The sequence below is a fragment of the Hyperolius riggenbachi genome, chromosome 8, assembly GCF_040937935.1.
Source record: "Hyperolius riggenbachi isolate aHypRig1 chromosome 8, aHypRig1.pri, whole genome shotgun sequence".
In the NCBI taxonomy this organism is placed as follows: Eukaryota; Metazoa; Chordata; class Amphibia; order Anura; family Hyperoliidae; genus Hyperolius; species Hyperolius riggenbachi.
Window position 1 is genome coordinate 51,149,424 of NC_090653.1, and position 26,690 is coordinate 51,176,113.

A 26,690-nucleotide genomic window follows, 5' to 3' on the forward strand; every position below is an offset into this window, starting at 1 on the left:
GATGGAAACAATGGCATACAATGAAAGCCTAGTTTGTCTTGAACAAAAACAATATATATTTCATTTCTGTGTCATATGTAGGGATAAAGTTATTTCTGATTAAATAAGGACATAGCTAAACTGTGAAAACTGCTCTGGTACATAAGTGGGAAAAAAGGTCTGGATGCGAAGTGGTTAAATATCTTGTACCATTCTTCTCCTGTAGGATCCCTCATAGAGAGCCTGTACCTGTAGATGAATTAGTACTGATGGACTTTGACTTTCCTTGATGGGATAAAGTAAAGTAACAGAGTCTGTGAGACAACAAAGGGCTCTTGGCTATAGACCAACTTTAATGCTTCATCAGAAGAAGAACATAAGGGAAGCATGGTGTGGGAGGAACACAGGAGTAGCGTATAAACCTATGGAGCCTCCATTTATCCCAAGACAAGAGATTATAGAGACAAAGGGAAGGCCAGATGTTTCTTGTGCTTGGTGTTTAAGACATTATGATCCAGTAATCCCAGGGCCTTTGTGTGTGAAGTTTCCACGTGGCCACATAGAGAAAGCAAAATGGAAAACGAATCAGCAAACAGACGTCAATGAGAGCCTGCTTTAAAGAGACCCTGTCATTTATCACATTAAATGGCTTATTCAGTGATGTTGAGTGAGACAGATATTTTGCACTTAATCCGACCAATTAAAATACAACAGATTTTCCATTTAAAGTGTACCCGAGGCGACATGGGACATGATGAGATAAACATGTGTATGTACAGTACAAAACATAGCAATAACCAGGCTGTTTGACTTGTTTAATTTTGCTACCTGAAAGAGTTAATATCTAGCCATGGAAGTGACAGCTTCTGTCTTGTCAGTACCTTGTCAGGAATATAGTAAACTTCACTGATAAGCAAATTACAGCCATAAAAGTCTCCCTGGCAGAATACAACTTGTGAGGGCAGAGGGAGATAGAAAAATGTCAATAGTCCACATATTTTCATTTAGTGACCCTTATTAGGCTGCCACTGAGTAGAGTCAACATAACATTCAATCTACTTTGTAAATGTTTAGATATAAAATAAAACTATGGGATATAAAAATAGGTCATTTTTAGGAGTAGGGGGATAAATACAATTGTTTATCTCAAAAGTTTATTTTCAACTCGGGTTCACTTTAAATTGAAAAACTCCATTTAAAGGAACCTGAAGTGAGAGGGATATGTAGGCTAAGATATTTATATCATTTTAACCAATACACGTTGCCTGGTTTGCCTGGCTGTCCTGCTGATCCACTGACTCATACTTTTAGCCATAGACTGAACAAGCATGCAGATCAGGTGCTCTGACTGACATCTGACTGGATTAGCTGCATGCTTGTTTCAGGTGTCTGATTCAGACTCTACTGTTGCCAGAAAGATTAGCAGAATGCCATGGAACTGGTATGGTTTAAAAGGGACTAAATATGTCAGTCTTCATATCCTTCTCACTTCAGATTCCCTTTTAAGTGCAACTACAGTCAGATTCTCCCCTTTGCTCCATTAGATTACCCCCACTCTCAATTTTAAAGCTCTGAACACATGCTATATATTAATGTCACTTTGACAACTATTGTTAAACAATCATTACGGCAACTTTGTGGGGAACAAACGCTGTACAGGCAAGCTGCTCAGATATAGTCAGGCTGCATATACTCTCAATGGAGTAAGAAGGAGGGATGGTGGGGTGGCACACAAGCAAGTGGCATCTTGCAGGCTGAGTAAGTATGATTCGTTGCTTGCTGAGTGAGGTGTAGTTGGTGAGGTAACTAATTGTATGGGGAGTATTAATAGTATACAGAACCTCCCTGCAGTCTCATATTCCTATTTTCAATTTAAGAGGTTACATCTTAACTCTGAAGTCTGCTTGGCAACCATTTCAGTGTGATGTACAATCTGGTTCATTCATCTGGTTCAGCAAAAATAATTAATTGGCATTAAAACTTATTTGCTCTTTTCTGTTATAGCAGTAGAGTGTTGTACTGTGTTTGACATCAGTAAAAGCAAGAAGTTTTGAATCAGGATGATACGGTTTATTGGCTATATACAGTATATTGGCTAACAAAATGATATCATCCTGATTCAAAACTTCTTGCTCTTCAGTTATCAGTATTGTTGGTTCACCCAGACAAAACTAATTTGCTTCTGTTTACTCTTCGGGACCGCCACAGCTCCATTTGACTTGCTGTTTCACTGTTTCATTTGTATACAGATAACACTGCTGTCTTAACTCTTGCAATGCAAAAAATAGATGTGAACACGGGCAGGTTCTAAGCAGGCTTAGTACTTTATGTACCCATATTTATGTCATCACGCCTCTTCAACCCAGTATTGAACTACATCCCAATCAGTAGCCGATACCCTTTTTCCCATGAGAAATCTTTACCTTTTCTTGAATAGATCACCAGGGGGCTCTGTGTGGCTTATATTGTGGTGAAACCTCTCCCACAGTGTGAGGTCATGACCAATGGTCCTGACAGTAGCACTGACATTTTACTGCCTGTGTACTTTGTTGCATTATTGGAAATAACGGCTGTTTTCAACTGCCTAGGCAAGCAGCGTTTCCCTCTTTTTTCATGTCTGCCAGTAGTAAAATTGATGACCCGCAGGCTCACGGTGGGGCAAACAACATGGATAAATTACATGGTGAGTATCAGTCATTTCTTGCTATCTATTTATGTCTCGCTTTGCAATGTGTTGATTTTTTTTCCCTCTTACTTACTAAGGCTGGAGGAGTGTCGAGGACCACATCGTTTGCTGAAGATTTTTGCTCTTCCCCTCTCAGAAAGTTTGGAACTTTGGGGCAGGAAATGAGGGAACTGAAGAGACGCAGAGACAGGAAATAAGGCAAGTGTCAGATCACATTTGGAAAGCACTGAAGGAGGAGTTGTGGTTGGATTGACCCATTACATTCATCCTCTGGTCACAGTGTTTGTGCAGCGGACTGGTCTCTGCAGAGTTTATGTGCCTGCTGTTCAGCGCACTAATGAGCCGCCACACAGGGAGATATGTCACTGCGGTTCTGGCTGCAGACCGCTAATCCCTGCTGTGCTGACATTGCTCTCTCCTCTGTGCTTTGTTGTGTGACACATTATTGTCTCTGCTGGCACACTCCACGTTCGCCCCCTTTTCACCGCATACTTTCCATTCATTACTTGAGCGGCATTTATCATCTAACAGACTTTGGATCTAAACCGAAGTCACAAAAAAAAAAATCAAGCTACAACAGAGTTTATAGGGGAGATAACAGATTTGTATGGCTGTCCAAAATTGACTTCTGCTTTGCCGGTACTGTGTCCGATTGTGCTGCCCTAAAATTTACACTGCCCCGGATGCGCAGTGCGATCCTGTGCTGCTGTGAGACTTCCTATTATTTTATGCTGTGGGCGATATCTTCGCAGCCACGCCTCCTACACTCACGGAATTTTGCAGGTAATTTTACACGCCCCAAATTTTGAAGGTACAGAGCGGACCCCCCCAAACTACCTATGTGCCAAATTGCAGCCCCGAAGTCCCGCTGGTTCCTGAGATATATTTGTTTACTCTATTTGGGAACCAGCGTAATTTGGGGGCTGCCATTTAGCACAGAGTTAGTTTGGGGGGGTCCGCTCTGTACCTTCAAAATTTGGGGCGTGTAGGATGCGTAGCTGCAGAGCAGTCTGGGGTCATTTGTTTAAAGCGATCCCAAGCTGAAGCTCAGGTTCAAAATTGGATATTACCGTAACCTGATGAGAGGGATCCAATTGAGTCTTTCCTCAGAGGTCTGATGGTCCCTGTCACTGAGAGCGGCCCCCCTCCACATCAGGGCCGCACTCCTCCTCTGTTGCGAATGCGGCCATGCAGTAGCCACGTGAGCATGACCACACATGTGGAGTAGCACGTAGCTTGCGACTCTGGCTTACTGAGCCTCCACGGTAGTGCTCTCCAAGCTACTGCGCAGCAACGCTGAAGGAAGAAAAGGAGCACAGCCCCGATATGATTAACAACAATGCCTTGTCACCAAAGCTGGGACAAGGTCCTCCAGCACCCAAGGCTGAGACGCCAAAGTGCGCCCCTCCATCCCTCCCACCCCAACCGTCACACACTGATTGCTATTAGACTAAGAGGTTCCCCAGGGCACCCAACACCTTAATCTCTAGTAGTTATCTGGCTTGCAGTTACTGCCTTGCATCCTTTTCTCTTATTTCTCTCTGCTTCAAACACTATAGGGGAATGATAGCTGAGTGAGTTGTGCGCCCCCCGAGGCTGAAACATCTAGCGCCTCTGCCTGGGCCCAGCTCTGCTTGGCACTAATCTTCCGGTGGAGAGGGCCGTGCTCAGCGATGGGGCTCATCAGAGCACCGAGGGAAGCCTCAATAGGATCTTGAAGCTTTTGTTAGTGTGGTTGGCTTACAGAGGTCTGAAAAAAGAGTGTCAGCATTAAATAAAGGAACAGTAGTGAAAATAATTTGTTTTGTAAAATCTCTCCTCGCCCTGATTTACATTCTAAAATGTATCACAGGTGGCCACAGGTTGTCCTGTCAGAAGATCTCTGCAGAATGTCCGTTTACTGAGAGTTCAAAAGGGCGAACAGTTAGACAGCGAATCTCTATGGGCCACTACTACTTCCCGGTCGCTATGACCCGTAGTAGTACAGCTGCACTGGGCCGGCGGTGTGCGTTTATGATCGCGCGCCCGTTGTCGGGCACTCTCTGCACATGAGCGTGACGTCACGTCACGCACATGCGCGCGATCAAGGAGGCGCACCACCGGCCCAGCACAGCTGTACTACTACGAGTCATAGCGGCCGGGAAGTAGTACAGGGTGAGGGGTTCGCCGGCGAACGGTTCGACGACAACTCTATTCAAAATCAGTACAAAATATACCTGGTGTATCCCAGAATGCTCTGGGAGGAGAATTCTGCTTAGCTAAACAGCCTAGACCAAGCATCACCTGAAGGGGCAGGGGCTACATACTATTATACAGCAATATACAAATATAGGGAGTGTTTCCGATGCTGAAACCAGGAAAACTAGTGTAAAAATTGGGTATCCTGAATAATTGACTGCATTCACATTGCATTGACACTAGGGGGTTAATTCATTAAACTGGGCTATTTCATAACACGCGTACAGCGTAACGCGGTGTGCGCTATCAGCAAGCACTCTAGAGCGTGCATTAGATAGGGGTCGGTAGTGAAATAATAAAGAGCATTGAGGTTTTTAATGCGCGTAATACTTTGCGCCATTAAAGAATTACACGAAAACAAAATTATGTGTTATTAATTGAAATAGTGTGTAGTTTAATAGCGTACGTTTTAAAAACCTAGCATAGCTGAAAAATGTAAAGGACACATACAAACAAATAACACTTACTTTCCTAGTCTGTAACTATTTTGAGCCAGGTGCTGTTGAGCAAAGCTTATAATGGCAACAGCTGACAAATGTTAACATTATGTGCGTAAACTTCTATGCGCTCAAAGTAATGCGCGCTATCTAGTTGTAGCGATGTGCATTTGTAATGCGTGCTGTGTATCCCCACCGCACTTTGTGTAGTTTTACCCCGTGTAAAGTTTTTTACGCGTGCAATAGCGCGTATAATTCTCTAGTGCTGTTTAGTGACTCAACCCCTATATGTCATTACATAGTTACATAGTTATTTTGGTTGAAAAAAGACATACGTCCATCGATTTCAACCAGTATAAAGTACAACTCCAGCCTGCTCCCTCACATATCCCTGTTGATCCAGAGGAAGGCGAAAAAACCCCCACAAGGCATGGTCCAATTAGCCCCAAAAGGGAAAAATTCCTTCCCGACTCCAGATGGCAATCAGATAAAATCCCTGGATCAACATCATTAGGCATTACCTAGTAATTGTTGCCATGGATGTCTTTCAACGCAAGGAAAGCATCTAAGCCCCCTTTAAATGCAGGTATAGAATTTGCCATAACGACTTCCTGTGGCAATGCATTCCACATCTTAACCACTCTTACTGTAAAGAACCCTTTCCTAGATAAATGGCTAAAACGCTTTTCCTCCATGCGCAGATCATGTCCTCTAGTCCTTTGAGAAGGCCTAGGGACAAAAAGCTAATCCGTCAAGCTATTATATTGCCCTCTGATGTATTTATACATGTTAATTAGATCTCCTCTAAGGCGTCTTTTCTCTAGACTAAATAAACCCAGTTTATCTAACCTTTCTTGGTAAATGAGATCTTCCATCCCACGTATCAATTTTGTTGCTCGTCTCTGCACCTGCTCTAAAACTGCAATATCTTTTTTGTAATGTGATGCCCAGAACTGAATTCCATATTCCAGATGTGGCCTTACTAGAGAGTTAAACAGGGGCAATATTATGCTAGCATCTCGAGTTTTTATTTCCCTTTTAATGCATCCCAAAATTTTGTTAGCTTTAGCTGCAGCGGCTTGGCATTGAGTACGATTATTTAACTTGTTGTCGATGAGTACTCCTAAGTCCTTCTCCAAGTTTGATGTTCCCAACTGTATCCCATTTATTTTGTATGGTGCTAGACCATTGGTACGACCAAAATGCATGACTTTACATTTTTCAACATTGAATTTCATCTGCCATTTATGTGCCCATATAGCCATCCTATCCAGATCCTGTTGCAATATGACACTATCTTCCTGAGAGTTGATGATTAGAGATGTTGCAAACTGTTCGCTCGGCGAACATCTCTGGGGCTTTTACTACTTCCGGGTCGCTCTGACCCGGAGTAGTACGCCTGCACTGCCCGGCGAAGCGCGTCCTAGATCGCGTTCCTGTTGCCGGGCACTCTCTGCGCATGTGCGTGACGTCGTTCATGACGTCACGCACATGCGCAGAGAGTGCCCGGCAACAGGAGCGCGATCTAGGACGCGCTCTGCCGGGCAGCGCAGGCGTACTACTCCGGGTCAGTGCGACCCGGAAGTAGTAAAAGCCCCATGTATCCAGAGATGTTCGCCGGCGAACGGTTCGGGAACCGTTCGCTACATCTCTATTGATGATACTGCACAATTTTGTATCATCTGCAAAAATAGCAACATTGCTCACTACTGCACCTACTAGGTCATTAATAAATAAATTGAAGAGCACTGGAGCCAGTACAGACCCCTGTGGGACCCCACTGCTAACAGTCTCCCATTTTGAGTACGATCCATTGACCACAACTCTTTGTTTTCTGTCCATTAGCCAGTTCCCTATCCATGAACACAGACCCTTCCCCAGTCCTTGCATCCTCAACTTTTGCACCAGACTTTTGTGTGGAATAGTGTCTCAATATCCATATTAGCATTCACTACCTCATAAAAGCTGAGCATGTTAGTCAAACAGGACCTGTCTTTAGTAAACCCATGTCGATGCTGAAAAATAAGATTATTTTCTACTATGAAGTCATGTATAGTATCTCTTAGTAACCCCCTCAAATAGTTTGCATACAACTGATGTTAAGCTTACAGGTCTATAATTTCCTGGATCTGATTTTTTGCCCTTCTTAAAGGGAACCTAAACTGAGAGGGATATAGATTTTTCCTTTTAAACAATACCAGTTGCTTGGCAGCCCTGCTGATCTCTTTAGCCACAGTAGTGGCTGAATCACACACCTGAAACAAGCATGCAGCTAGTCCAGTCTGACTACAGTCAGAGAACCTGATTTGCATGCTTGTTCAGGGGCTGTGGCTGAAAGTATTAGTGACACAGGATCAGCAGGAGAGTCAGGCAACTGGTATGATTTTAAAAGAAAAAAACCATATCCTTCTCAGTTTAGGTTCCCTTTAAATAATGGGAAACGTGGGCTGTACGCCAGTCCACTGGGACTCTGCCAGTTGAAAGAGAGTCACAAAAGATAAGATAAAGGGGTTTATCTATAACTGAACTTAATTCCCTTACGACCCGAGGATGCATGCCATCCGGGCCAGGTGCCTTGTCTATTTTTAATTTATTTAAGCTGGCCATACACTAGGCCGATTCCCGCCAGATCGACAGCAGATTCGATCACTGGGATCGAATCTGCTGTCACATCGTTCCCGCTACACGCCGAATTTTGATCCATTTCGTCCGATCCCGTCGATCGCTTCGTGCGGAAAATTACCGTCGATCGCCCGCAGGTAGGGAGCGCGTCGCTAGCGGCGTTCGAGTGCCCGGCGACCGACGCAATAGAGCCCGCATTCATTACCTGCTCCGCCGGCACTCACCCCTGCTCCGTCTCCGCTCTGGTCTCCAGGTCCAGCATGCTTTACTTCCTCCTGCCCGGCAGGAAGTTTAAACAGTAGAGGGCGCTCTACTGTTTAAACTTCCTGCAGGGCAGGAAGAAGTAAAGCATGCCGGACCCGGAGACCAGAGCGGAGACAGAGCAGCGGTGACCGGGGGCAGTCGCGCCGTCGGAGCAGATAATGTATGGGGGGGGGGAGGGGGGAGCGGCGGCAGCACCACCACCACAACAGATTGTGATCGGTTTCAGGCTGAAATCGGTTCACAATCTGTTTGCAGTAAAGGCAGCCATACGATCCCTCTCTGATCAGATTCGATCAGAGAGGGATCTATCTGTTGGTCGAATCTGATGGCAAATCGACCAGTGTATGGCTACCTTTAGTCTTGCCTTCACTACTTCCTGCGTTAAGTATTTAATATTACAGTTAGAAGATTACAGTGCCTCTTTAATGTGTAACAGTAATAAAAAAAAAGATAGACTAGTCCATCTCCACATGGGAGATTCTCAATATTTCCTTTAGGCTACTTTCACACTCCTCCTTCACAGTGGCCATTATCAATATGACACACTACCCGCAGTGCGACGCAATATGGCGTAAGTTGTCACAATGATGCAGAGGTGACACAGAATCTGCAGTGCGTTGCTGCACGGGACATGCGTCACCATATGGCAGGCGTTTGCATTGGACGCTATGGCACCACAACTATCTATTTAGATTGTGGCGGTGCGCCACGCATGGGCCGTTCAGGGGGAAAACAGTGATGTACTTCCTGTCCAGCAGGGTGTACATCACTGTTCTGGGGGCAGAGATATTGCATATTACTATCGGCGCACTCTGCTGCAGGGTAATATGTACGGGTACATGGAGCAGTGTGATTGCTTTGCCCCAAGGCTCCCCTGCCGCAGGACAATCGCACTTGATGTGTGCAACTAGCCTTATTCTTTACAAAAGCATTCCCTGGAAAGGATCTATAGCCAGCCAGCCAACCCACTCATTTTCATACTTCTTTGGAAGTTCGACTGAGCAACCACCATTCAAGAGCTTTTGAAAATAAAAATAAAAACCCTGAGAATCTTCTGTGAGGAGATTATGCAGGAGAACAGAGGCGCCAAAAGGATAAAAGGAAGCTAAATGAGTTAAAAAAAACAAATTCTTGGTAAACAGAGGAGGTAGTGGTGGACTTACCTCCTTCAACACACAAGGACTGTAGTAAAGACAGTCAATATATTTTATTTATGAACTCCAAATATGCAACGCGTTTTACAGGTTTGATCCCGCTTCATCAGGCAATAACAACGGAGCAATAGCATATGTGGTCAGTAGAAGAGCCTGGCTCCTCTACTGACCACAGGCTCTTCTACTGACCACATATGCTATTGCTCCGTTGTTGGTTCTTTAATTAAAAAAAACAATGAACATTCCACTGACTAAAAATTCCATTGCATAGCTGAGACATCTAGGGCAGAACCAAAACGCTGTACTGTCACAAGGATGCATGGCACTAATTCCTCCGGTACCTCCAGTCACAACACTGCATGGAGTTTGTATGCTCTTCCCACGTTTGTGTTGGTTTCCTCCAGGCATTTCACTTTCCTCTTACGTCCCGAAAACATACTGCTAGGATAATTGGCTCCACCCAGGTAACTGGCCATAGAGTACGGGAGGCAGTTTGTGAGCTGACAGGTATGACACAGTGGTGTAGCTAAGGAGCTATGGGCCCCAGTGCAAATTTTACATTGCCCCCCCCCCCCCCCCAAGCAGTCTATACTCTATACAAAACAATTGATACGGCGCACCAAAACCCTGCCAATAGCAACTACAGTGTCAGAGGTGCAAGAAGAGGATGGGGAACAGAGAGCTGGTGCTGCTCCTGTGACTGTTGCTGATCATTAATCCACAGTCTGCTGACAGCGCTAGTTCTGTCCCAGCTGTTTTGTTCCACAGATTAATACTATCCTTGCACCCTGTATAACCTGTACCAACCACCAGCCCTGCTCTCCCCATCCGCACAGCATGAAGCAGCCCGAAGCAACGCGGTGCTATAGGGAGTTATTACTGTGCTAATGATTATAATTACTGCTCACTGCATATTATAGCTCAGGACAGCTTCTAGTATTTCAAAGGCAGAGGTAGCTGACATAATTATTAGTTCTTCCTAAGGTTGCTGTGTACGTTGTATTGTAGCAGTGTACAGTTGTATGTAGCTGTTGTGAGTTATCATCCTGTTGTCTCCGTTGGAAAAACACAAAAAGAGACATGATTGAGAGGCCTTGATAGTGTAGTAAGTTAGTACTAGATGGTTTATCTCATAAATAACGAAAGAGAGGCGCTCACAAAGGTGGGTTCCACTAAGGCAACCACTGTAACGGCAGGTGGGGAGATTAGAGCCAACCCCACTCAGGTTAAAAGTTGCTCTCTGTGGACAGAAAACAAAGATGGGGGGGAGTTAACACCTCTCCACCAAGGGTGGATTTGGAATGCTAAATTAGTATTTGAACAGAGGCGCTAAAATATTAAAGGTTAAAAGTTGCTCTCTGTGGACAGAAAACAAAGATGGGGGGGAGTTAACACCTCTCCACCAAGGGTGGATTTGGAATGCTAAATTAGTATTTGAACAGAGGCGCTAAAATATTTAAAAACAGTTTATGAAGGGAGGGAGTGGTGAACTTACCTCCCCAAGCAGACTCAAAACAACGGCTAAAAAATCTCTTTAATTCGCAACTCCAAAATTGCAATGCGTTTCACGGGTCTATGCCTGCTTCATCAGGCCATAACAGGAGTAATTGTAATTAGAATCTCGGCAAGCAAAAGGCGCAGACACACACACTCACACACACTCACACACACACACTCACACACTCACACACACTCACACACTCACACACACTCACACACACACACACACACACACTCACACACACACACACTATGTGCCCTCAGTGTACCGCTACAAAATGTAATTTTACTACTTTAAAATACATTTTTTCTTAGATTTTTTGTTAAATTGGTTTTCTCAAAGACTACAACTTTTGGGGACATTTTTTTTTACTTGTTTCCACATAATCAAATGTCACATTTTCAGGACGTTTGCATCAGCGTGTCATTCGTAAGTCGAGTGTTTGTAAGTCAGGGACTACCTGTATTGAGTTTTGCACATCAGCTTGAGGTTTTAAAGGAAGGAATATTTTTGTTGGGCAGTGACTCAGGCATGAACACATTTCTTGTTAAAATGTAACTTTTACTTTTCTCTGCAGGTTGAGAAATGGGAACGCACAGTTCCAGCATCAGTCCACTTGTTCAATTAAAATGCATAATTGATGAAGCCGACCATCACAGCTCACAGGGTAGACGTAAAAATTTGCTTGGATGAGAAGGATTGGATTATGCATATATGGTCTGACAAGCGCAAATTGGATGACCCATTTTATAGGCTCTCTGGATATAAATAATATACTGTGGCCAAATTTATGGCTCTGATGAAGCAGCCGGAGAGCTTCGAAACGTACGTCAGGCTCTAAAGGGAAGTTGTGAATATGCACCTTGGAGCATGAATTACGGATTTTCATTTTTACAAATGGACTCTTGTTGGAACTGTATGTCCTATTTCTTAACCTAAGAAGAAAAGTAAAAAAGTAAAAGTTATATTTTAATGTGGAATTTATTTGCGCCTAAGAAATGTAAAATATTGCGCCCATTAATTACTATGATTGTTTGTATTGCTGGAGTCAGTGGCTGGATTACTGGCTAAGGGCTCTGCCTCTGACACAGGTGACCTGGGTTTGAATCTCGCCTCGTCCTGTTCAGTAAGCCAGCAGCTATTCAGTGAGGAGACCTTAGACAAGACTCCCTAACACTGCTACTGCCAATAGAGCGCGCCCCCTAGTTGGTGAATGAGTCTGCCAGGAGAAAAGTGCAATATAAATGTTCTGTGTCTTGTCTCATAAATTGTAAAGGAGGGATGGTGAGACACAAACACAAGAGCCAAATGTGATTGGAGGTTGTGATACACTATGAGTTGGCGGGGGAATGTAAGTAACATCTTGGTGTGATCATGGGAATAAACATGAAAGGATAACGCCATGGAGGGTCACTGGATTGAGAATGGAATTAGTATAATTGATACACATGTTAAAGGATATTTGAAGTGAAAAACAAATGCAAGTTTTAATACATACCTATGCCGAGGGAAGGCTGTCAAGGTCCTGTTGATCTCAGCACCAGTGATTGGTGGAGGCACCCCTAGGCCGTAGAATCTAAGTAGGTCTTCAACGGGGCACCCCCAAGGGATGATGGGCCATCACTCCTAGTGGGCGACGGACTTCTTTGCTGCCTGGTGCCCACCAGGTCATAAGCCCCAGGGCTGCCCCACCAGTGACAAGAAGAACAGGAGGGGTGATCCCCGCAGTAAGGGGAGAAGAGCGGACTAGAAAGACAGGCTGGGCTGATGACAAGAGGACTGGATGGACTGATGTGACAGCAGAACTGACAGATTGATGACAGAATTTACAGATGGCAGAGCTGACCAATGACAAGACTTACTTAAGACTGGACTGTTGTTTGAAAGACGGAACAGCACAGAGCGCCGATTGGCTAGGGTTTAAATACCATGACCTTTGTACCAGTGCTGTAGTCCTGCCCCCCACCACAGCTATAATAAACTTTGAGAAGCGAACGTGCCCGCAGCCACAAGTTGTGGACAGCGTCAAAGGCCATTCCTGGAAGTGTTCTGGAACAGCAATCAGAAAGGCCTTCACTGGACCCCTGGACCAGTGAGTATAACGAAGGCACTGGATACCATAGAGCCTTCCTGGTCCTCACTCCGTCCTGTTGTTCCCACGGTAGAAGCTAGTCAACCTGCGTCAAATAGCTCTTCAGTACTCCTCGTGTAGCCTTTGGAAGTACTCGCATTCCAAAGTGTTTCCAAAGACACGTACATCCGTTCTATCCACAATCGAGTACGCATGCGCTACTTGTGGCCTTTGAGTTGCAGCATCCGCCCATAACCACTACTTATGAACCAGTTTCAGCAACAATGTTTCAACAATGAATTAAAGAACTCAGTGTGGAGGAGTGGTAATGAGATCAGCTTTATTTACTCTATTGACCACAGGTGCCGTCTGTAAACACAGGGAAAATGGGTGTATGTGGCTATCCAGTTGTTTGTTTTACCGCAAATGTGAACTGAGACTCACAGAGCAATTTGAATTATTATATAAGGAATGATTTTTAATAGGCCACTAGATTTAACCCAGGCCACATGGAAAGCAAGACTTGTAGTTCTGCGACTGAAGATGCACCTTAAAAATATCCATGAAGTTTTGCTTTAAAATAAACCTGAAAGTAGACTGCACTGTAAAGATAGGCTTGCAATTTTTAGAAGAGGGTAAAGATAGATATATACCTAATATTATTATCTAGTATTTATATAGCACCAACACCTTTCACAGCGCTGTACAGAGTATATAGTTTTGTCACTTAACACTGTCCCTCTGAGGAGCTCACAATCTAATCCTACCATAGTCGTATGTCCATAGTAGTCTAGGGCTAATTTAGTGGGAAGCCAATAAACTTTAAATGTTTTTGGGATGTGGTAGGAAACCAGAGTGCCCGGAGGAAACCCACACTGACACTGGGAGAATATACAAATAATGATAATTTAATTAATTACCTGATGACCGCCTCACGCCAATGGGCGTGACCGCGGCGGCAGCTCCCGGACCATCAAGTCCTGGAGCTGTGGTTTCCCAGGAAACGGCCGTGCGCATGCGCGATCGTTCCCTGCCGGTTCACGGAGCTCCGCTCTGTGATCAGCCTGCTAGCCGTTGATCGTGGCTAGCAGGCTGTTTGTAAACAAAATGGGAAAGAAAACCCCTTTGTTTACATCTGTGCAGCGCTGTGGTCTCCAGCAGCGCTGTACAAGATCAGCGATCCCTGGCCTCTGATTGGCTGGGGATCGCTGTCCTCTCAGGCTGAAACGTCCTGTTAATTTCTGTAGGCAGAGGGGATGGAGGAAGGAGAGGGAGGGGGACGGAGGAAGGAGAGGGAGGGGGACGGAGGAAGAGAGAGCCTCCTATGAGTCAAAAAAAAATTAAGTGCAGCAGCGATCGGACAACACCGGCGACATGCCCCTTAGGGAAAAAAATAGGAGGCGAGTCTGATCGCCATGCTCATTAGCTGGGCCGTGCAGGAGGCTGAAAAGCCTGCACAGCCCAGTGCAGAAAAAAAGGGCCTGGTCTTTAGGGCGGTTTAAAACCGCGGCCCTCAAGTAGTTGAAGCACACCTGAAGTGAGAGGGGTATGGCGGCTGACATATTTATTTCCTTTTAATCACATTGCCTGGCTGTCCTGCTTATGGTCTGCCTGTAATACTTTTAGCCATAGACCCTAAACAAGCATGTAGATCAGATGGTTCTGGCTGGATAGACTTGCCATCCCCTTGTGACCCTCCCAGCCTGGGGGCCCATCTTACAAGGGTCATAAAACATGTGGACATCATAATCTTCACACCCATAACAAGTGTAACCACCAAAACACCTGATCTGAAGGATGGACACCTTTATCAGAGATTGAAATAGTAGTTGGGGCCCCTTATAGCTCTGCCCCCCCCCCCCCCTGCAGTCACAGAGTCTGCTCCCCTGTAGTTACTCCCCTGTAAGCAGATCTGATATTGCTCACCTGTATCACTGGCTTCTGCAACAGCAGACTGCCCTGCATTATTGATACATTACTCTGATTAGGATAAATAATCAATAGTCTAGGACATTCTGGTATTACAGCAGCCAATGCACATGGCTACTAATGACAGACAACTTCTGAAGCACTAAACACATCCTGCCGCCTCTCCCTGCTAATGTCCCAGCTGCAGCACACTCTCTACTCACCCTGCTGCTCTGCACATTCACTCACTGCAGGCTGTGTGTAGCTAGAGAGGAGACACATTGCCCACGGGACAGGAAGGGGAAGGGGTGCTACATCTAGTGCAAGAAGTACTACAGTACCCTGCATTGCCTGCTGCTATTTTTCCCGAATTTTGCCCAAAGTATGAAAAAAGGTCCCAGGTGGTAGAACACAGTGGCTGAGCACTACAGTGGCACCCCTAGCCATGGCTACACCCAGTGATGTGAGCACCTGCAGCCCTATGGTAGGTATGCCACTGATGTTACTGTAACAGTGTAATAATAGTATAATACAGCTACACAGCACCCAGCAAGCGGGGGCGACTGGAAATAAAGTAACAATATCATGGTACAGGGAGTTGGCGAGGAAATACCATATTAATGTGATAAAATTGTTACAGTAATGGCAGGGAATATCTGGTATGTAGCACTTGCTCACCATGGGAAGGCTGGAATGTGCGCACACAGGAAGCTGGCTGCGCTGTGTGGGAAACACTGTGTATATCTGTCTATATTATATCATTATGCTTCCTTTGCAAAGCATCCACATAATATGACTACACAGAGAGCTCATGGTGATGCAGAACCACCTGGAAGCTATAAAGCCATACGCGAAAAACGGGCGCCTGGGAAAATTCGGGAGCAGGAAAATTGCCGATAGTAGAATATCAGTACATCCACCAATATTCTACTATTTAAAGGGCTGATTTTCAATAGTAAAATACAGTTAAAGTGGAACTCCAGTGAAAATAATATAATAAAAAAGTGCTTAATTTTTACAATAATTATGTATAAATGATTTAGTCAGTGTTTGCCCATTGTAAAATCTTTTAAATCCCTGATTTACATACTGACATTTATCACATGGTGACATTTTTACTGCTGGCAGGTGATGTAGCTGCTGCTGGATTTTTTGGCAGTTGGAAACAGCTGTATTTCCCACAATGCAGCAAGGTTCACAGAGAGGAAACTGCCAGGAGTACCACGGTCCTCAGAGTTTCTTGTGGGAGGGGTTTCACCACAATATCAGCCATACAGACCCCCCTGATGATCCGATTGTGAAAAGAAAAGATTTCTCATGTAAAAGGGGGTATCAGCTACTGATTGGGATGAAGTTCAATTCTTGGTTATGGTTTCTCTTTAAATGTTGTAGGTATTTTACTACAGCTAAAGCTAACCCCACTCTCACACAAAACCCTCCCCCTGATGCCTAACCGTAACTGCCCCCCTCTCCCCTCTTTCCCGCACAAACCCTGTTCCTGATGCCTAACCTTAAACCCCTCCCCCACCAACCCAGTCCATCCGATTGTACGCTATCCGGCTCACTAAGTTTATTCAGTCACGCTTCATTGCCGGGCCACGCATGCGCAGAAGAGCGTGACTGGCCAAATTAACACAGCTGACAATGGAGTGGCTAGGGAGGACGGCGATGGAGTCCACAGTCTTTATGGAGCTGGAGGAAGCCCCAGGTATGTATAAATCATACAGTAGGTCTTTTCTCAGGTTTCCTTTAAGGCCCCTTTTACATTTGCCTTACAAGTATAGATTGCGTTACCCAATTTTAATGCAACGATAATGCAAGGCAATGGTGCCTAGAACACTGAGGCAATGGTGCCCTGAGCAGCTGCAAAGACAACAGTTCGATACCGTCAGACTTCCGCAGTGACACAGCAGCAGTGGAAGTAATGAAAGTCAATGGAGGATGCAGAAATTTCAAATATGGTGGCGGTGCGGCTTGCATGCACAGAACGACACAAATACAACAGGGAAACCCAGAAACTACATTCCCGTAACATGAAGGACTGAATTACAATGTTATGCCGTGCATACACGGCTCGTTTTACGCCGGCGCATCCCCACCCGTGCACGCGGATCGATTGCCGCTTGTCCCCGCCGGCGCTTCCTTATCACCGCTCGATTCCCTGCAATTGTCCGCCGGCGGGAATCGGGCGGGCGCGGGTCGAGCGGCATGATCGGGTCAGCTGAATATTATCAGCTGGCCGGATCAGCTGGTCGATACACGGTACAGAAACGTACCATGTATCCCCAGCATTACAGACAGGATGGGAGTGTTCCTTCATTCATCAGATGATCGCATTCATGTGGGAACACCACGGTGAGGAGGAGAGATCCCCGGCTTTCACTTATTACCAAAATGCTGCAGAAAGACCAGTGAGGGCAGGTTTCCACTGGAGTGCCAGTCACTTTCTATGCATTCAACAGAATGTTATTTTCCATTTACGAATAGCTTCAATAAATGAGATTATTATGTACTGTTATACTGGGATACAGAAAAGAGAGTACATCATATACTAAAGTGAACCTGAAGTAAAGAAAAAATTATAAAAAATACTGTAAATACCCCAGTAGAGAAAACAGGACAGAGAGGTGCTCATACTGGCTTCACAGTCATAGCAGTTAAGGCACCTGTTTTTTTCACTGACCTGAGGAAGCGGGCAACCACCTGCGAAACGTGTTGTCAATTTTATGTGCTCGAATAAAAAATCTTTTTCAATAAACTGGTCCAAATTCTTCAAGAGAGGTAGGATTATCTCTCTATTTATAAGGTTAACAGCGTATTAGCCTATCTTTTATGCATTGGGCGCCTCCACCCCTGTTTTAAGTGTCAGTAGAGTAGTCCGTAGTCAGTAGTAGTCTGAATAGTCCAAAGGCTTCCCTATCTTCCTCGACCCCACCCATCCAGCACTGGGACCCTTTAAGCATGTCCAAAAAGAGCTTGTAAGACTTGGCTGCTCTCATGTCCATGTACTATATGGGCGTGACCATACTGTGCATACATAAGTACGATCCACGTATGCACACTTGCACAGCAGAACAAAGCTGCTCATGCACAACTTTTACAGCTTTTTCCTCCATGCACAAGCGGCTTCTTGCTACTATACATGCACATATCTAAAGGATACCTGAAGTGAGAGGAATATGGAGGCTCCCATGTTTATTTCCTTTTAGCAATATCAGTTGCCTGGCTGCCCTGCTGATCTTTCATGCATAAGTATGAATTGTTTGCCTGCTGATCTCTTTGGCTGCATTAGTGTCTGAATCATGCACCGGAAACAAGCACGTGGGAAATTCAGTCTTACTGTAGCCAAACAGCTGATCTGCATGCTTGTTCAGGGTCTATGGCTAAATGTATTACAGGCAGAAGATCAGCAGGAAAGCCAGACAATCTGCGTTGTTTAAAAAGTAATACATATGACAGCCTCCCTCTCACTCCTCCATATGCCTCTAATACCTTTAGCCATAGACACTGAACATGCTTGTTGCAGGTGTGTGATTCAGAATCCACTGAATAGTGAAGGTTCTGCAGGATACTAAGCAACTGGTATTGTTTGATAAATAAATATGGCAGATCAGTACCTTCCATGCTTTTCAAGCAATTATTATTCATGGATGCTTGTTTAGACCCTGAACCTTTCAGGTGTGTGATTCAGACACTACTGCAGCCAGTAAGATCAGCAGGGCTGCCAGGCAACTGGTATTGCTTAAAAGGAAGTAAATGTGCAAGCCTTCATTTACCGTACTTCTCATTAAAGGGCTTCTCGGTATAAGATGACATGGCTATAGGAAGTCTCCTCCTAGTGGGCTGTGCAGCAGAACCCAGGTACTCCTGAGATATAAATCCAGCCACATATAAAGGTGGTGCAGATCTTACTACACCCAATTTCATGCTATCTCTTCATTTCTCATGGAGGGTCCAGTGAGAACTGCCAGGTTTCCCATCTGCCACTGCAAGCACCCAGCCAGATAACAGAGTCACGCCGTCCTTAGGACTCTCCATAACGTATGACACCTTTATTGTGGGAGGCAGAGGAGACAGACTGCTGTACAGAAGTCTTGGCATGGAGTTGCCAAGAGATAACTGGAAGCCAATGGTTAATGTGATTTATCAATTCACAAAAGGCTGAATTGTTGATATTGGCTGAAAACTATGAAGAAGACTTCAGCCAATTATTTTTTTAGTTTTTGATAGCACATGGCATGTCGGTGTGTTTCGCGCTTGCTGCATATGTCCCCTTTGTACAATATTCTCCTCTCTTACAGTCACTGTGGCACCCAGTCCTTACGTGTGAGTCAGACTTCCCATTTACTTGCCTTGTGATGCTTTCTCTATGTATTCCCATGGAAAATCCACCATGAAAGTTATAAATACTGCTACCTGTTTTTTGTGTGTTCATTACAAGAATGTAAGGAAACTGCACTCCATACTGAGCATGCGTGAGCGAGCGAGAGCGCACGTGCAGGTGAAGTATGGAGCCGCTCGTCCTTGGAGCACTCGGACTCCCGAAGACTTCCGAAGCCTCCAGCTAGTCTTGTATCTATCTAATTTACCTGGTTTGAACAACATTTCTTTGAAATGTGTTGTTAAAATATTGCTGTACTCCCATCCCTTCTTCCCAGGGCAGTTATAACTACACCAAACTGTGTTCTGCTGCCTCCACTGTGTACAGAGATTGCACATGGCGGAATGCTGCCTTTTATGTGAGATTAGTAAACAGGTTTTGCAAGCAAGGCAAGAAATGAGGACAGAAGTGATCCCAATGCTATTAGCAGACTTGTTAGAGCTATTAGCTCTGTATGTACTAATCTAAATACTGTAGCAAGGCCGGGTGCAGGGTTAAGTCACGCTGTGGGTCTAATAGCCGGTAACAGGGCCTGTCCATCATTATTCATTTTACAGTTTTCTTCTGCTACAAAAAACATCAGCTAAGAAAGATTTGAGCTGAAATAAAGTTATGATGATATGACCCACGCAGGCTGGTACAACTTGAATTCAAAACCCAGATGGCATGGAAATGCACATTGTAACTATACCAGCCTGCATTGGTAACTGGGTTAAAGGGGCTTGGGACGGGGTAGCCCATATACTGCCCACGTTCTCAAAATTGAGCTATGATTAATGGAGTACTGTAGGGGAGTCAGGGGGAAACGAGCGGAACTTACCCGGGGCTTCTAATGGTCCCCCGCAGACGTCCTGTGCCGGCGCAGCCACTTACCGATGCTCCGGCCCCGCCTCCGGTTCACTTCCGGAATTTCCTACTTTAAAGTTGGAAAGACACTGCACCTGCGCGCCCATGTCCTCGCTTCTACTGACGTCACTGGGAGTGTACGGCGCAAATGCATTGTGGGATTTGTAGTTCCTTAACAGCTGGAGAGCCAAATTTGCATAAACGAGTTTGTCTTGTGGTGTAAGCTGTTAGAATGTAGTGATAGATCTTTGTGAAGGTAAATTGCATGTGTGAGAAGCTAGATGTGGAAGCTGCCCTCGTTAGGCTCCCAGCCTGTGTAGTAGTCTTGGGGCTTGATTCACTATGCGGTGCTAACCTACTTAGCACGTCTAAAGTCTGTAGGCGCGCTAACCAGGGTGTTAAGTAGGTTAGCACCGGTTTTCTCAATCAGATCGCGCGCTATAAGTACCGTGCGCAAAATCCTATGCGCGCGCTAAGTCCCACAGGCTTTAATGGGCACTTCACGCGGAGCGCACTGCGCTCTGTGCAGTGCGCGCGTAAAGTTTTACGCGCATAAAGTTTTGCGCACGAAAAGCTCGTTTAGACGTGCTAAGGGGGATTTCACAGGCGTGCTAACAGCACCGCTTTGTGAATCAAGCCCCTTGCGTGTTGGGAGACCACACATGCGATAATTGTCGTCCGTTGGGAATCGGGAAATAATTACTTGGGCAACAATTCAGTTGCCCTAAAGTGACACTGAAGCAAAAAAAAACAACACTTCTGATAGAATGAATTGTATGTGTAGCACGGATAATTAATAGAACATTAGCAGCAAAGAAAAGACTCTCACATTTGTATTTTCAGTAATATAGCTTTTTTTTTTGCATCATTTTTTCATATTTGCCGATTATAACCCACACTCTGTATTTTAAACAATGAAACAGAGCGAAAATAATGATCCTTTGAACTCCCCTGCAGTAAAACCTTATCGAAAGCTGTCTCTGACTGTTTCTTTGAAGTATAAGTGCTTCAGCACTGTAGCTGACCGAAGTTGTTGAGTGGAAGAGCTCAGTGAAGCTCTTTTGCATAGATAACAAGTGAAGTTTCTTAAAGGACCACTATCACGAAAAATTGTAAAATTTAAATACGTTTAAGCATATACAAATTAGAAGTATTTTTCTTGCAGAGTAAAATGAGCCATAAACTACTTTTATCCTTTGTTGCTGTCACTTACAGTAGGTAGTAGAAATCTGACAGAACCGACAGGTGTTGGACTAGTCCATCTCTTCATGGGGGATTCTCAGCAAGGGTTTTATTCTTTATAAAGACATTCCCTGAGGTCGCATTCACAGAGGGACGTTATGGTCGCGCGTTATAAAGTCTTATAACGCAGCTTACCACACTGCAATGCTAATCCTATGGGTCGTTCACAGTGCAACGTTAAAGTCGCATTAAAAATGTTGTGCTGTGGTAACTCACTGCTTGCAGTGCGTTACCTCATAACAGAGACACGTTGTGACTTTAATGTCACATTAAACCGCGACGAGCCACTGTAAATACAGCCTGAAAAGGATTTATACAATGATGCTGGCCGTCTTCCCTGGTCACTGCAAACTTTTTTTGATAGTTGGACATGGCAACTGCCATTCACTAAATATTTTTGAAATAAACAAAACTATGAGACTCCCCCATGAGGAGATGGGCTGGTCCAAAACCTGTCGGTTCTGTCAGATTTCTACTACCTACTGTAAGTGACAGCAACATAGGAGAAAAGTCATTTATGGCTAATTTTACTCTGGAAGAAATGTACTTCTTATCTGTAAGTGTTTCCATGTATGTTATATTTTACGATTTTCGCGACAGTGGTCCTTTAACTCTTCCTGTACTGGAAATAATATAAAAACACTTTTCTTTGCTACTAATGTTCTATTTCTTAGCTGTACTACACATACAATGCATTACTTCATAAGTTTATTTTCACTTCAGATTCCCTTTAAGGTTAGCGATGCGTTCTGTTGCTATGGAGGGGGGTGGGGAGACGACAATCTGCACACTATGGAGCAGATTTCTGTGTGTCGGGGGGGGGGGGGGGGGGCAGATCGGTCCTGCATGATGCGTTGGGGTCATTAAGGATCCTGCAAAATTCCCGAGCAGGTTTAAATAGGTGGCCTCTGTACGCACACAATAATCGGCTGTAACGGCCATCGGCCATTTTAGCTGACAATTATTGCAGGTTTGTATGTACCTTTATGCTGGGCACGTAACTTTCCATTTCCCGTCTGATCAACGGGTAATCTGATGGGAAGATGGAAACTGCTCTTGATCGATAGTGGGATCGCTTTTCCTATGATAACTTAGTAAAATCAATTCCGTCATTGATCGGGAGTAGATTGGACATGTAATAATTGTCCGATTCCCATTAATCGGATGGTAAATTGCATTGTGTGTACTAATGGTGGCCTGTGGCAATTAATGATCCAATCTTTTTCATCCAGTCTTACCATCTGCCTAAATTATCCATTCAATACAATCACTCAGTTTACTCTAAAGCTACGTACACACATACGACAACGATCATTCATTGTGAACGACGAACTATCTTTTAATTGACGAAAGAACGACCTAAGTAACGTTAGTTTTTAAAGGTGTGTAACGATCTGATCGTTTGTTAACGAACGATCCGGAACAACGTTACATACTGTACCTGGAAATGACATCATAGCAAGCTCCGCCCGCACGTAACGAACGGTTCAAAATGTACGTTACACTGTAAAACTAACATTACGTATATTACATTACAGTACAATAATTCATACTGTAGGTATGTAGGTAGAGCATATACATAATATAGCGTTGACAAAACATACAAAAATACACTCTGTCCTGTTAAAATGACAATTATGGTATAATCATGTAGCAATTAACGTGTCACAGGACACATTCATAGAACGAACGTTACATCACGAAAAGCAACTAGTACGAACGACTGTTTTCTAACGATGTACTACTTTTGCAAACGGTCGTCGTTTAAAAAAATCCACCAAGGCAGATCTTTCGTTTTTTAACGATCTAGCTCGGCCATTGTTTGACTTAATGAACATTGGCTGTTTTTTTTTAAAACGATTGTCGTTTTAAATGATTGGGGAACGATCATTTCAAACCCCTACAGTCGCATGTGTGTACACACCTTTACACTACATAGATTTGGTAAAATTGGATGACAAAGATTGGATCATTAGTGGCCACCTTATGCAAAAAAACCTGTTAGTCTGAGACCGATACTCTCCACTTTATGCTTTTCAGGCAATTATTATTACTCTGTAAGGAAACTGACTTTAAACTTTTCTGAGCTGTCCTATCTTCCAGCTGCCTCTGTGAATCTGGCTGCTCACCGTTCTCCCGGCCATCTCCAGATACAATATTTATTGTGTGTGGAAGATGTCAGCCGGGCAAGTGGGAAAAGGAAACTGACAGGTGAATTTGGAGAAAGGAGGAACAGAATGTGCAGAAAAAGGGACAAAGGCGGGCGAGAAACAAAGGGCGGAGGGGACATAATACAGGGGGGATGGGAGAGACATGCTAAATGTTTTCTGGTCCCGTCTGGTCCGGGGTCCCCTGTGTTTCATGAGACACTGCACATGTGACAGTCTGTATAAGCTACAGGAAGCCTCACACAAGAGAAAGACAGATAGAGACTTAGCAAGAATCACAGAGAGAGATTATCCAGGGGAGGGAGGAGAGAGACAGCTAACTGTCCCGGACACAGAGCAAGAGACTGGGGCACAGGAGAAAGTGTGTGAGAGAGCGAGGTCTCCGGACACCATAACTAACCACAGCCAGAGACAGCTCTACTGACAGATGGAGAGCCTGGAGGAGATGGGGAGCCTAGCAGAGGACAAAGTGTGAGTAAGAGCAGAGACTGGGGGTAGCTGCACAGAGAAGGTGACTGTGTACAGAGAGCAGGTGACAGCCCTGCCTAAACTAAACATAAACTATTACTTGTCACACAGAAGAGGTACTCTACTGTCAAGACAAAGGGATAGACCACCAGCTGTATGACAGACAGGAGAGGTGACCGGCTATGATAGAGGGATGGGACAAAGCTAGGGACAGAGAGGGGCTGTGGATGGATATGTGATATTATTGGACACAACTGAGTTATGAGTAGTATTTGACCACTGCCATTAGTCTTACACTCTGTGTGACAATTCTAGAGGTTTAGGTGTACAGACTTCTAGGCCAGAGACCCTGAGCTCACCATGAATAAAGTGTTAGCTTCCTGCCCCACCTCTCCCTTGTGTACCCCCAGCCCCTCCTCTGCTCCCCCGGTCACCACTTCTTCAGGTGCCCCTGCCCCCATCTCTGCAGGACCTCCTTGCCCCTCTCGGGGTTTTATCCGCAGTCTTCGGGTGCTGTACAACATCCTGGAGGAACAAGGGGGCGGCCGAGTGCATGTGCAGGATATCGAGGGTCTGTGGGGAGGACCCAGCATTCTGGCCGGGGTCCCTCAGGCCCTGAGAGATGCTACAGCTTCCAGCGGAGGATACCTGAGCTTCCCAAGACTGGTGAGGGGGCTCACCCAAGCTCTGCGGGCAGGAGAACCTCAGGGAACCGTGACACACAGGAAAAGGGGTGAGTGCAAGCTTATATGGCGAGTCTTCTGTATTTCCTATATTACCTTCTGACATATTGGGTGTATACACACATCAGATTTTGATGTTTTCCACTTCCATGTAGTATGGGGGCCAAAAGATTCTGAATACTATGAACAGATTGTATAGGCAAGCTCTCATACTACATGGAGGTAGTAAAATTGCCCACCGATTGGCCAATCAAAAAAAAATTATGTGTGTACAAGAGTTTTGGGCTGACTTAAGCCTAGTACACACTTTCAATTATCATTGGCCAATCCCTGACCAATTTTACCATCTCCATGTAGTATGAGGGACAAGAGATGTTGACTACAATGAGCAGATTGTGTAGATAAACCCTCATACTACCCAGAGGTGGTAAAATTGGTTAGTGATTGGCCAATCATAATTGAAAGTATATATCAGGTTTTAAGCTTGCTAAACAACTTCAGTTTTGATTGGCCAATTTTACCACCTCCATGTTTTATGAGGGTCAACAGATTCGAGTGTGCAGGTAAACTCTCATACTACATCGAGGTGGTGAAACTGGTCAGTGATTGGCCAGTCAAAATTGAAGGCGTGCATCCGGCTTTAGCCAATGCAACTGAAAAGACTGGCCAAAAAATGGAGCAGTTGCTCTGGGCAGCCAATAAGAATCCCTGTTTTATTTAGCAGGTGACGTCCCATTGGCTGCTGTGTTTGCACCTGCCTTGAATAATTACACCATCTGCACTGTCTCTTATTTCTTTTGTAACTGTTATGCTAGGGTCATACTTATTAGAATCGCATGCGTTTTTCAACAGTGTGGAAATCGCATGCAGAATCGCACATAATCTTATGCTGGGAATACACGTTTCGTTTTTGCCTTCGTTTTAGCCTTCGATTAGTTCGGTAAACGAATCGAGTGTTGAAAACGTATGTGAAAATAGTCATAATCTCATTATAGTTTCGATTAATAGACCCCAAAAACGAACGACTAGTGATCGAACATGTTTGATATTATCTCTCTTTAACCATCTAATCGAGCCATTGGTAGGCTTGATGGCTGTTCAGATCGATTATATATTCGTTTATGCCGTCCGTCCCTGTACTACGTTTCGTTTCTTTGCAGCCTTCGATCATTGGAAAAACGAAACCATCAGAATCGAAAAAAAAACCGAAACCATCAGAATCGAAAAAAACCCCGAAACCGTGGGTGGTGATATTAACCGTACGGTCGATTATTTCGGGATCGAAAAGGACAAAAGGCACAATCGAAACGAAGGTTTAAACGAAGGCAAAAACGAAACGTGTATTCCCAGCATTACTCTATGGGCCGCACAAAAAAACTAAATGATGTGAGTTTTCCAGTGAGTTTTGCGGGGGAAAAAACAGCAAGTTCATTCTTTCTGCATGGGTTATGCCTTTCTCACTCAATGCTTTCCTATGAGAAATTAAAAACTTTTATAGGGTTTTTGATGTTAAAACAGGAGAAAAATTATTTAAATGAATATTCATTAAAATCCCATAACAGAAACACATGAAAAAACTCACATTAGCTCACATAAAACCAACCCAAAAAAGACAAAGCAGAAACACCTTAGGGCCCCTTACACATTGCGATAAAATCGTTATGCCATATAGCTGAAAAGTCACATTGCGGGGTAGTGTTGCGGTGCGACCAGTGAGGCGTACAGTACAATGAAAGCCACTGTAAGTGCGTGTGTTGGCCCGGAAAGCTCACAGCTTGCTTACCCCGACGGAACCTGACGCACCGTATGCAATATGGAAAGCACCATATGAAGACTATTGTGTTTCGATGCAATGATATCGTCGGGCAGCATGGTGGCGTAGTAATTAGCACTCTCGCCTTGCAGCGCTGGGTCCCTGGTTCAAATCCCAGCCAGAGCACTATCTGCACAGAGTTTGTATGTTCTCCCTGTGTCTGCGTGGGTTTCCTCCGGCCACCCCGTTTTCCTCCCACATCCTAAAAACATATAGATAAGTTAATTGG

The 26,690-nt window shown here is 44.6% G+C and overlaps 1 protein-coding gene and 1 long non-coding RNA gene across 2 annotated transcripts in view; both read left to right on the top strand.

Annotated features, from left to right (window-relative positions):
* Window positions 1-2,097: 2,097 nt before the first annotated feature.
* On the top strand, window positions 2,098-11,799 carry LOC137528146 (uncharacterized). The gene is made up of 3 exons (XR_011023291.1): window positions 2,098-2,662; window positions 2,743-2,863; window positions 11,459-11,799. It is a non-coding gene; the product is annotated as an uncharacterized lncRNA (long non-coding RNA).
* Window positions 11,800-23,725: 11,926 nt separating this feature from the next.
* Window positions 23,726-26,690, top strand: part of LOC137528800 (suppressor APC domain-containing protein 2-like) — a 38,598-nt gene continuing 35,633 nt past the window's right edge. The window contains exon 1 of the mRNA XM_068250404.1: window positions 23,726-24,698. Within this exon, the coding sequence (XP_068106505.1) occupies window positions 24,326-24,698 (373 nt within the window). The 5' untranslated portion in view covers window positions 23,726-24,325. The remainder of the gene's footprint in view (window positions 24,699-26,690) is intronic.